Raw genomic sequence first — 12,508 nt, 5'->3', positions numbered from 1 at the left:
TCCAACGCACAGGTATTTTGTCGCCCAACTTCATGACAATATCGCCCTGTTCCAGCTGGGCCGAAAAGCTCCCTCTCACCATGTGTATATTTGTGGTGGATTATGCTACAGCTCGGATGAACACTTCAGGCGCCCCCATGGTTCTCGCCTGGCGCGTCGAGATTACCTCCATATTACATACCGATGGAAAGTATTTTTTTTCTAGTAGACGAATACAAAGAATTGGGGTATTGATGCAAATGTCTGTCGCCGTTTCCAAAACGAGCAGGCTTGCGGACTCTCCACCGCATTTGCTAATTCAGGAAATAATTCCTCAGCGGAACATCTCTACAATTAAGTTTTTTTTTTGCTGTAGACATGTAGTCGTAGCTCAGTGTGAAGACCCTGAAGCGTGCCATTTCTGTTACAGCCGCCTTTCAGTTCATGTGTCAGGCCAGGCTGCCAATCATTAGCAGTTCCTGCATCATGCAGATATAAATCAAGCATCATTCAATTGGCGTGTCTTTGGCTATAGGTGAGTCAACGCTGGTGAGGTAGGATGCAAAATATTCGACCAGTGAATCTAGCGATCCTGTGCGAAAGATCTGCACAGCGTGATGCCACTGCGAAACGGCGAGTAAGGCTGGGTTGGCCACGATCTCACAACTCAGTAATTCGAGGCTGTGATTGAGCTCGAAAAAGCGTGTTTGCCTTCGAATAGCTAGCTCTTTGTAAAGCTCCTCCTTGGTTGTTGCCTTGGTGGCGATTTCCAAAAGGTCGAGGTGTAACGCCTGTGGATTCTGAATTGCTGATGGAAAGGTGTTGTAGAGTTCTTGGAGTTCTTTGAATTGGTCGTCAATCTGTAACCCGAACTTCCAGGCGGGCCAGGTCCATTATAGGTCGTCCATTTTTGTAAAAGGTTTATTTTGACGTTTGTTGGTGAGTGCGAGTAGTTCTGGGATTGAGCTCTGTCGCGTTGTATGGGCATTCCTGTGTCTGTCAACCTGTTTATAAGCTACAGTGGGCGGGGGTCTACCAGTGACGTAGCTAGGATACGATCTGCCGGCCGATACCTACAGCTGCCGAGCACCCACCATGATACTGCGCGCACAGTGCAAATAACAGTGCCAGTCACAGTCAACCGAAGGGACGGGATACTGTCTGCGCTATAAAAGAAAACTAAAGGGTGCTGTATCAAGACTATGGGCCTCCCGTATGCATAAGTATGGCGGGAATTCAGAGCGCCAACTCGCAGGCTAAGAAAGAATCGCGTCTTCGCGCTTTATACGGGGACAAGCTCCCCAGAAGCACACTACTCAGAGGGCAGCTACAGGTTAGCAGTTTCAAGAAATCCCTTCTGTTTTACGACTCCCTGGCCGACTTGATAACTTGAGTAGGAAAGGACATATTTCGATTCTGGCGATTATGCTCTTTCGCATGCCCATAAGCCCACGAACATTGGTGAGGTGAAGACAGGGACGGAGCATCCGCTTCCCAGGACCATCTCCCATCCATCATCAGCTGTGCCTGCTTCCAGCAACGTCTCGGATGCACGTGGCGACATGAGTGTGTGCGACCGGCAACAATCGACCGGCGTGAAGAACGAGAGTAATCTTCACGAGCAGGTAGCTCAAGCTCAGACCCAGAATCGGGATGCAGTAAAAAAGTGTACGAATTAGTTTTATGAGACCTTCGGGCCAGGAATAGGCCAGAAGCTGACGGCGTGTATGTACCTGTGTCTACTTCGTTGGAACCAAAGTCCTTGTTGTTCTGCCAACTCAGCGAGTTGTATGCCTCATCTTGTGTTCGGTCTGTCAGTTATAATCCAATATTTAAAGGGCTGCGTGGTGTGCAGGCTGACACCACCACTTCGTCCTCTTGAATTAACAGCCTGTAAATGATCTCTGCCACCTTGCCAACAAGATGCCACCGCCATGCATCAGGGTGCAGCCGAAGAAGGACAAAGTTCCAGTATCTCCTGTATCACCTTGTGCATTGACGAGTAGTTGCTTTTGAAGACGATAGACCACAAGGAGACTTCAGATCCAGGCTTGAAATTGGGCAAATCAGGGAGTTCATGCATGTGCCCTAAACTGCTTTCACGTTGCGATGACTTGCTGTACTGATTTCCTGCTGTGCAGCGGACTGTCAGCTCATATTCGGGAAAATTTGCACTCCGCTTCAGTTTTCAAAGCCCATCCCGATGACAGATCTATTCTTATTGGTCCCCGATTTACAGATCTACTTGAGCACACGCATAACAGTGCCGTCTTGCCAAAAGTGTCCTTGTGGCCCGTATCGATGCCCGCTAGAAGCATCACATGTCCCAGAACGGCCGCCGTGATCAGAAGCGTTCAACCATAGTCATCGTTTCGGTGGTAGTCGTAGATCAAGAGATTGAGAAAACGACGGCACACTCGCAAGAAGGAGCTGCCATCTTTGTCATTCAAGCAGTTTCCTATCTGCAGGAGAATCTCAGCCGGAAATTCGGTGAGGCACCGCTCTTCAGATGCATGGACTGTAGACATCTCCGCGCAACTGGGAAAATGGTGCTGGTGCGGGGTTCACAAGGCTAGACATCAAAAGGATAAGGCTACCTCGGTTGGTGGCGTTCAGCAACCTAACTGGTTAGGTGGAGGGTATCTAACCACCTCGTCAGCTTGCGCAGTCGGAAGCATGCAAGCATGGTGCCTATGTTAAAGAGGATAGAAAGACAGGTATTTAAAGTTTAGTCGCCTCCGCCCGTGGTTTCGCCATCTACTAAGCCTCGGCTCCTCCTAAGATCGGGCCGCCGACTTCAGCTGGTAGAGTAGTTGTCAATGTGGTCGTCCCCACGCTAAATCACCATCGTTGGCTTCTTCTACGTCGCTAGCAGTCCAATCAAATCGTACTGGGATCAAATCGTACTGGGCGGGTTGACGGGTCCACCGCAGGCACACCTTGCCGTGCCTGAGTAAAGAGCTGGACGTTGACAGGGCAGGGCTGGTATCGTAGTTTCGATAGCTTTTCTGACTATATCTATCACATGGCTCAGCTAGTCACTGCTGTTCATCCTGTGCCTAGGTCGCGAAGTAGTAATTTATGCAGCTTCCTATCCACTAATCGTCATCCTTTACAGAGGTCAAGCCGGCCGCTGATGGGTTCGTCCTATGGCTTTATTCTAGAACTTGTGAAAAATTGTCAGAGATCACGTCTTCGGATCTTGATTAGAATTCCAACTTCACGTTCAGTTTTAATGGCATCGCTTCATGTACGCCGTTGCGGCTTGACACAAGAATATGTCTGTAACAGACAGCTTCTACAGTAGATTTCGGGGACAATTTGCGTGACCACGCCGTGGGGTTTGTCTTCGTTCCAATTTCATCTTAGGAAGGTTCAACCAAAGTTTCCGTGATGCACAACCTCTTTGGAGCCAGGAACATGCTTTCGGTCGATCGATCACCAACGATCGTAATGTTTCAAGGGAGGAAAGGAAACCATTGTCTAACGATCCTGCCCGCACCGCAAGTGTCCTGCATCGGCCTGCCCACGATAGACGACGCCAGACTAGAACCGGCAACAAACTTCAGAAGGGCGATCGGATGACGGAAATGCCCTCTCCACGTTCAAGACCGAGTTGCAGCACCGAAACCCGTCAACTCAGCTATAACCAGGAGGATCAAACATGGTGGTGCCTATGATTGGGTACCCCGCTGTTCTGGAGAATTGCCTCAAGCAGCTGCAGGCGCTCTACGAGCTGCTGGTGCTCACTCGCCATGGTACGTTTGGCTTGCTCCAGCTGGTGGATGTACTCCGTGGCCTTGCTCAAGACGATGCCGTTGCTTACTTGGGGCGCGGCTTGGCGAGCCGCGCCGTCAGACTGGCTGTCCGCCTGCGCTTGACTCCGCTATCAGACGCGCTGTAAGTTCTGAGCGTTCGGAGGGATTAGAATAGCATGATCATCCTCGCCTACAACGACAACGTTGACAGGGAGTCAGCCCCAGCTCTGCTCACGACTTTTAGCGGAGCACGAGGCGTATCCAGTGCCTATCTGGGCACGGCAGGAAGCGAACAAATGCCCAACGAGACATTCTTACGGGCATTACCCGATGAATCAATATGCAGAGCATGTAGATGATGCAAGGTCCTAGAGGCAGCACAACGTAATCAGTCATTATATGACGAGGATTGTGTGGTGCCTCGGGCAATCGACTGAGGTGAGAAACCTCGCTATTTCGATGAAATGACTGGATCCCAGGTGCGAGCTCACTAGCAAGCTCTAAAGTATCATCTCAAACGCCCAGTCCTTCCGCACGAATGTCAGGCATGAAGGGTACACATATCAATGCCGCATCAGTTGCCACTTTGCAGAATATACCTTTGGCATGTCAGAGCTTGCTTGATTTCACCGTGTACAGAATATAGACTGGCTTTCCTTGATGTAAAACTCTAGCTCTGCTAGCCACGGTGGGCTTAGCTTGCGGGCGTCCCATCGAGATTTTGGCCGTCATCACACGGATATCGGCCCACTTCATCAGACGGGAGAATAGGTAGTTCGCAAATGCCCCCCCGACTTTTCTCCCAAACCCACCCCATGCACGAGCTAGAGTCACATAAGTCACTGAATCACGTCAAGCTGCAGCACCGTCACCGTGCACTTGACTTGTCGCTACGGCTACTTGACGAGCCCTGCAATCAGCGATTCATGGAGGACAGTAGTTTGCAATTCTAGCCATAAGAGCTTGGCATGGACGATCAAGTATCGCAAAACGATGCAGACATGTGTACTGCCGCAGAGTCCTAGGTTGGCAAGTGAGCATTGGTGGCGTCGAAAGCCAGGTTTATATTAGCGGTGGCGAAACTTGATGGCCTGTGAGGTGTGCTTGTCTAGCGCATGGTGCTCATTGGTGTTACGCTTTCGTGTGGGTGTCGATTGAATCTGTAACTTGTAGCCAGAGCTTTTCTCGGGCCGTTGGCAATTTTACACACCTACAATACATCTAATATCCCGCAAAGTTCGGTCGCCTAACATGCGCGAGATTGTGAGTGCTCCTACCTAAAGCTTGCTTAGCCTTCAACGAAGCCTGCCTGTACCATGTACCGTGTTTATATGCCATCGAGCCTAACTTATCAATGCCGTCCCAATTTCCGGCGCAAAACATCACAAGCTTTCATAAGCTGTCACTGAATCGCTGCTAACGTAAATTTCCTATCATGTAGATTCACGTCCAGGTCGGCCAATGCGTAAGTACGGTCTGTAGTCTGAGGTAATTGGATTCACTACTTACGACGTTTTGCAGGGCAACCAAATTGGCACCGCGTTCTGGCAAACCATTTCTGGCGAGCACGGCCTCGATAGCAATGGTGTTTACAACGGCAGCTCCGAGCTTCAGCTCCAGCGTATAAGCGTCTACTTTAACGAAGTTCGTTGCTGAAATCACTGCTCGACAATACCTTCCGTGGCGACTAATCGTAAATAGGCTACCGACAACAAGTATGTCCCTCGAGCTGTCCTCGTCGATCTTGAACCTGGTACTATGGATGCCGTTCGTGCGGGACCTTTCGGTCAGCTCTTCCGGCCGGATAACTTTGTCTTTGGCCAGTCTGGTGCTGGTAACAACTGGGCTAAGGGCCACTACACTGAGGGTGCTGAGCTCGTTGACCAAGTCCTAGATGTCGTCCGTCGTGAGGCCGAGGCTAGCGACTCCCTCCAAGGCTTCCAAATCACCCACTCACTCGGTGGTGGTACCGGTGCTGGTATGGGCACCTTGCTCATCTCCAAGATTCGCGAAGAATTCCCCGACCGAATGATGGCCACTTTCTCCGTCGTTCCCTCTCCCGGCAATTCCGACACTGTTGTCGAGCCTTACAATGCCACTCTATCCATCCATCAGCTGGTTGAGAACTCAGATGAGACCTTCTGCATCGACAACCAAGCCTTGTTCGATATCTGTAGGCATACCTTGAAACTGTCTAATCCCTCTTACGGTGACTTGAACCATCTCGTCTCCGCCGTCATGTCCGGCGTTACTACTTGCCTCCGTTTTCCCGGCCAGCTGAACTCGGACCTCCGTAAGCTGGCTGTCAATATGGTGCCATTTCCTCGTCTGCATTTTTTCATGGTCGGCTTCTCTCCGCTAACTAGCCGCGGCGCTCACTCTTTCCGCGCCGTAAGCGTTCCCGAGCTGACCCAGCAAATATTCGACCCGAAGAACATGATGGCAGCTTCGGACTTCCGCAACGGCCGATACTTGACTTGCTCTGCTATTTTGTAGGCTTCTCTTTCCTATTTGATTTTCCATTTACTAGTATCGTCTCTAACGCTTACATGGCTCTAGCCGGGGGAACGTGTCTATGAAGGAGGTGGAGGACCAGATGCGTAACGTGCAAATTAAGAACTCGTCTTACTTCGTTGAGTGGGTACCAAACAACATTCAGACCGCGCTCTGCGCTGTACCCCCCCGCGGTTTGAAGATGTCCGCTACCTTTATTGGTAATTCCACAACCATTCAGGATCTGTTCAAACGCGTCGGCGATCAGTTCTCTGCCATGTTCCGACGCAAGGCGTTTCTGCACTGGTACACTGGCGAGGGCATGGATGAGATGGAGTTCACTGAGGCTGAATCCAATATGAGCGACCTGATCTCCGAGTACCAGCAGTACCAGGAAGCCGGTATCGACAATGGGGAAGAGGAGTACGAGGAGGAGCTCCATCTTGATGCTCAGGAGTAGTAGATCCCTTGCGCCATCGAGAAGAGGTGCAGCACCCTTCTTGCTTGTCGGTATCTTGGCTTCTTGAGTTAATTGATAAGCTTTTTTGTTAACAATGATAAGCTTGTAGACCCACTCAGATACATCTTGACTGTCAGGAGCTGAGCGGATGGCAAGCTCATTTCTGTGTCCGCAGGAACAAGTGCTCCCATTCAGCATCCTGTTCGTCGACGTATATTTCGCAAGCCTTACTTATATTGCTTGAAGTCACCAGCGTTAGCCTTTTGTAAGCTGCCTATTGCTTTGAAAGCTACCGTCTCTGCAACTCTCTAATGGAGAGAGGTGCGTCGTTAATATGCTCCTGCTCGTCCATATCTTGATGCATTAGGCTGCCCTAGTTCTTCACCAGACTGTGTCTATGGCGCCGAGTACGTAGATTCTTCCCCTTCTACCGTCATTTCTAACACACCGGCTACTCGCCCCATTCATACATGGACATATGGGCAAATATGGGTTTAAACCGTGCAATAGTCTATGAAATGTTAGAACACCCTGTCAACAGCAACAATCCTAGCCATTTCTACTTGAACAATCACCGGCGTCCGCCACGTTTCCGTCCGCCACCACGTCTATACTCCAGGCCTATCAGGATAGGCCGATGGCCCAAGTATTTGAGATCCAAAGGCTCCGGCTTACTTGAAAGCTTACCTGTCGACAAGAGTTGAGCAGCATACTCATATCGATAACTCAACGGCGTATCCCACGCGCCGAGCATCCGCCCTCGTAACTCGTTGATCCTGGCAAGCCGGGCCACATTCTCCTCGGTCTTAACCCAGTGCTCCATATCCTTCCCTTGCCCAAGCTCCTGCAGGATGCCCACTAGCATCTTATCAATATCTTCATGTGTATAATCGTTACTCTCCTCATCACCGACAACGCTAGCGCAGCCGGAACGCCACTCAGTAAAGACAGCCATGTTGGCGATATCGATCAGTAGATCGAATGCCGTCTGCGGTCCATTGGCCTGGGGACCAGCTTTCGCTTTCCATATGTCGTAAGCGGGTCGGAGGCATGGGTTGATTGCTTTTCCCCACATGTCCAGGTCGCACAATGCTTTTGTCGTGCATGCGTAGCGCTCAGCTGACGTCGTCGCTGTTTTTGCGGATGTGCGGATACGATCTGCCATTTCCTTCAAGCGCACACGCTCTGTAAACCAAGCCTTTTCGTTGTAGGCTTGCAACTGGAGCTTCGCAGTTGATGCTGTGACATGGTCGGAGAGCAGAACGCGAAAACAAGATTTGAGGTCGGTGAAGGAGATGCGGGAGAGTATGTCTTCGAATTCGTTGTCGGCGACCGGTTCCGTCGGCGTAGCTATCTGTGCGCGAGGAGTTAAGGGGATCTCCTGATCGGCAGTCTCCTGGTGCTCCTGACCGTCGACGGGTTTGGCCGCAAAAACATCGATAGTTCTTTTGACGGCGGGTGCATCCCTCTCGAGTGATAAATCTTCATTTTGGTGCGCAGTTTTGTGGCACTTTTGCACCGCACCGTGCTCCTCCAGCTCGGACTGAAGAGCGTCCAGGTTTCTTTTGGTGACTGTGCTCATTTCGAATGCTATGTATATCGCTGAACGTACAATGGTATGGAAGAATACCACAATTGATGGTGGAGGTGGACGTGGTCTCTACACTGACGCGACGCGTACGCGTTACCGCGTTTCGTTGTTGCGCGACATTGCGTGCGGCGTTGCCCCTCTCATCTTTCATCTACATCACAAGGTACACCCTACCTTGTGTTTTTAGACCAGAAAGATAGCGGAATAAATTATAATGAATTTGCGCAAATTCCTAAACTGTACGCCCAACGGCATGGCGCCTGCGCCGCCAAATGCCGCTAGCGCTGGCGATGCGCCGCGACGCGACACCTCCGTGAGCCACAACGCGTTGTTGCATGGCCCGCAGAGAGTGATCACCCGCGACAGCATCCCAGTGCGCACCCGCTCCTTCGCCGGGAGTAGCAGCCCGCCCACCAGGCTCTGTGATTCATCGTTGTTTGCATCTTCATCTGCCTTTTCCCGTACGAGACAGATGGCAGATGTTCGTTCGTGGGAAGCGTAGCACCATGCTTGCGAGTCGGTCGGCCAGCTCATTACCGAAGATGCCGGTGTGCCCGGGTGACCACTTGACAGAGATCAGGTGCGGGTGTTTGTCCCCGATCATTTGAAATTCTTGGAAGCAGGCCTGCGAAGAGTCTGCCGCTGTCGCTCCGATGCAGTTCATTACGGCGTGTTGTCCATGCAGACTGTGGTCGGTTCGAGGCGGCTGTTCTGTTGCATGGCCGCTTTCAATCCTGCAAGCGCGCCGTGTATTTCGACGTCGAATACCTCTCGACGTCCCAGCTGTCCGTATCCCCAGTCCGGAGAAAGTGCCCATGGTGGAAAACGACAAAGCCGTATCCTGCCTTGTCAGCGTCTGTCTTGGAGCCGTCGCTGAAGACTACGTAGCCCGCGGGTTGACCGGCGAGCCACTGCTTGAATTATGTTACAGCCTTGTCATTGGTGTGCATCTCCGTGGGTCCTTCTACTTGTATGCTGTCAGAAACCTCTGTGGGATGAGTCTTGGTCGCTCGACCTTGGACGTGCGAAATGCAGTCCGCAGGAGCCTTGATTCCTTGAATGCCGGAGGGCCATTCGTTCTGCGATAAGTGGTTTCTCGTTCAGTTCGACTTCTCTTTGCGACTGTCGCAGCCGCTTACTGATCGGATGTGCTTTGTCTAGTGTCGCGTGGCGAATCGCTACGCGTTTCTGGATGTGTCGAAGGAGGACGCTCACTGGCGGGATGCCCGCTTCTCTCCAAAGAAACTCTAATAGTCTTGTCTTCCACATGGGCAGAACTATCTTGCACCCGAGGCTTAGTACGCGTTGTATCTTATCAAGGTTTGTCTTCGAGATGTGGTTTCTTTTGAGGCGTAAAGTGCCTGTGTCCAAGCCTGGTAGCCAGGCCCCCAATCTGTGAAACAAAATTTGACATAGCTACAACCCAAGCTACTCGGCGGGCCGCAGTTGCTGACATGCCACGCACTGTGTTGTCATGACTCGGAGGTGGTTTATTACCCTGCGAGCCTTCTGCGTCCACTCGTCGGTATGGTGGTTGAAGGTGAGTTTCTTGTCGAGCCAGATGCCTAGCCAGCGCATAGACTGTGATGCCCGAATCTCTTTGTCGCCGTGGTGGATGACGGGAGATTGACTGTGATCTGTCTTGCATTTGGAAAAGTGCATGATTTCTGTCTTTTTAGCGTCGAAGTGGATTGCCTCGCCTCTTCCCCAGGATTGAGTCTTTGATCAGATACGTGTGCCATGCTACGTGCTTTTCTGCTGTATCTAGGTCCACACTTTGTCCCCATACACTTTGCGATTTGATGATCCTTTTCTGGATCTCTTTGTTGCGCGCTGAAAGCGCCCGGCCTGTGTTAGTGGGTTTGATGTCCTGGATGTCCTGGGTGTCGAGTGCCAGCTTTTCTTTGAGCGCCAGTCGGATCTGGAGACTTTTTTTCTCAAAGAAGCTGGATCCTCTTTGAGGCGGAGGAGAATTCGTCGGTCTGCGTAGTTGCGGGTAGCGACGGGCTGTCTGCGTGTAGGGGCGGTGCGCACGTCCCCTGGTGGTTGATGTGATTTGATTTGAGGGCAGCGAGGTTGGACAGGGAATGAAGCAAGAAAGATTTCAATACCAAGGGATTTGGTGGGGCGCACTGATGTGCTTTGCGTATAATTATCATCAATGGAGACGTTTGTCGTGGCGAATGATGCTCTACATTATGCTTCACTGCCGAAGCTTTTGTTCAAACCTAACGATATAAATAGTGTCATTGCCCAATTGGGGCTAAAGCCCAGCACCCCGTCTGTGGACCGGCCCAGTTTGAAAAACATGCTGCCAATATAAGCATGCTTGTATTACATTGTCGCAAGACCGGTATACCGATCCTCGTATTGTGTTACTATAATATGGTGGTCGTGCATGTTATGTCATCATGTAGGGCAGTATGTTGATAGCCTGGGCGTATCTAGCGGGGATCGGGTGATTCATACTCGACGGGCCATCTAGTGCCAAAATATAATTGGTACGGAAGCCATGGACTCCCGCTCCGATTGGTTCTCCACAATGTTGCAGCCTGCAGTGTATATTCTGTGGCTTCTGACAGTGGATATCTCGACTTGTGGCGAACTGGCCCGCCAAGAGGCGGAAGCAGCGAGCAGTCTCGACATGGGTCGATTTTCGGGAATCCGGAAGGCGATGAGCCACATGAGAAGGCCGGTAAGGTATGCACTTCTGACGTTATCGTTGACGTCACGATAGCGTGTTGTAGAGCTAACTAGGGTTAACTGTCGCAAGCAGAGCCTCTAAAGAGCCGCTGTTAGTAATCCATTTAATGTATCAAGTACAAGAAAATTCCTGGGGTTGGGCCTATGCAGTATGCACCCTCCAAAGAACAAAACAACAACACACTTCTAACCGGCTTTTGCAACCATAGAACAGCGCGACAAACACTAAAAGCAACGCGAGCAACGATACGTCCGAAAGATACCCAGAATGACTCGAGGAGAAGGTACTCAGTCTAAGGTCCACCTAAAGGGCAAGCACGACGACTTTCTGGTTTTGTTAACAATGTCAAGAGATACAAGATATGGAAGACAGATAAGAACATTCCCCTCACCGAGTTCATTTCTTTGTTCAAGATATTCTTGACACACAAGTAAGCACTACCATACTCTCGCACCTAACTAGGCTTGTAACTCGCTTTATCTGTGGCTTGATTTGTGCCACCAGCGCCTTAGTCTGCTCGCCCTGGCTAGCGCTACAGCGTTTGTGGGGTGCCATTCGCTGTGACCTGGCTCCTTGCTGCTAAGCCGTCTCAGGCACTGCATTTCTAGAGTGCTACGGCTAACAGGTGTAATACAGACAAGGTGCTCAGGGCGCTTTTGACGGTGCTCCCAAAACGACATTGGCTTCCGAATTCGATACAGACAATCAGGACAAGTGCATTCAAAAGATTCTAGAGGAGGGCACCATCCAGACTGCGGAAGTAAGTGTCTCATGTCCTATATGCGTGGCATATACCGCACGTTGACGTCTTTGGAGCTCTTAGTATGCTGACGATTGCTGTATTCAGATACCCGGTCGCCAAGGTCCTAAGAATGATTCCATGAGCGCGATGAATGCCAAATAAACATTTGGATAGTGTCCATTCAATCAGCAAAAGGACAAGCGGCTTCAACGGTGGCTGCGCCGCCGAGCTTCTACAGAACTGTCCATTGATTCGAAGCTATGAAAATGCTGTTATGTTCTCATATAGTTGATCAGCTTTCTATCCTCTTCATCTTGATAGTAAACCACATATTCACTAGATAGTTGAATCAACTCACTAGCCGCCGGGCTTCAAGGTCACTACACATAATGCCACATATGGACGCACACATAGATCGATGTCCATTACAAACACTCCATGCCACTTGACCTTGTTGTGGATTGCCTTGACCCCACGGGAGCCCGGCCGCATGTAACTGTCACGTTATGTGAGGCAGTTAGCTATCATTGATTCTGTTGTTGTTGCATCCACTACAAGGTTAAGTAGCTTCCCGACAGGCCCTTTACGACGCCACAGAAAGTGCTCCGCCTCGGACAAAGGTGCTGCGCCTGACAACTGCTCTTCAAATGCTTCCACGTTTTGCCCGAACAGTAATGCCTTGGCGGAGAGATTCAAACTGTGGCCAAAGCAACGACCACGCCTCGTAGACCCCACGAAGCCAAGCTCGCCTCCAATTACCTCCATTGCCTTATCATTGCTC

General features: G+C 50.8%; 3 protein-coding genes across 3 annotated transcripts in view; 2 read left to right on the top strand and 1 right to left on the bottom strand.

The window, feature by feature from the left end:
- Positions 1-3,643: 3,643 nt before the first annotated feature.
- Positions 3,644-6,690, top strand: BBA_09532 (beta-tubulin; the record flags this gene model as incomplete). The annotated part of the gene is made up of 9 exons (XM_008604629.1): positions 3,644-3,879; positions 3,949-4,088; positions 4,412-4,508; positions 4,601-4,770; positions 4,975-5,000; positions 5,179-5,202; positions 5,259-5,381; positions 5,439-6,229; positions 6,297-6,690. 9 exons carry the CDS (start codon positions 3,644-3,646, stop codon positions 6,688-6,690), a joined length of 2,001 nt encoding a protein of 666 aa, XP_008602851.1.
- A 571-nt stretch (positions 6,691-7,261) lies between these two features.
- Positions 7,262-8,272, bottom strand: BBA_09531 (uncharacterized protein; the record flags this gene model as incomplete). The annotated part of the gene is made up of 1 exon (XM_008604628.1): positions 7,262-8,272. One exon carries the CDS (start codon positions 8,270-8,272, stop codon positions 7,262-7,264), a length of 1,011 nt encoding a protein of 336 aa, XP_008602850.1.
- A 2,521-nt stretch (positions 8,273-10,793) lies between these two features.
- Positions 10,794-12,508, top strand: part of BBA_09530 (TPR repeat protein) — a gene marked incomplete at both ends in the record, with an annotated part of 3,784 nt that continues 2,069 nt past the window's right edge. The window contains 2 exons of the mRNA XM_008604627.1: positions 10,794-10,981; positions 11,622-11,745. Of these exons, the coding sequence (XP_008602849.1) occupies positions 10,794-10,981; positions 11,622-11,745 (312 nt within the window). The remainder of the gene's footprint in view (positions 10,982-11,621; positions 11,746-12,508) is intronic.

The sequence above is a fragment of the Beauveria bassiana genome (assembly GCF_000280675.1).
Source record: "Beauveria bassiana ARSEF 2860 unplaced genomic scaffold BBA_S00057, whole genome shotgun sequence".
NCBI lineage: Eukaryota > Fungi > Ascomycota > Sordariomycetes > Hypocreales > Cordycipitaceae > Beauveria > Beauveria bassiana.
This window is presented reverse-complemented; position numbering and strand designations above follow the sequence as displayed.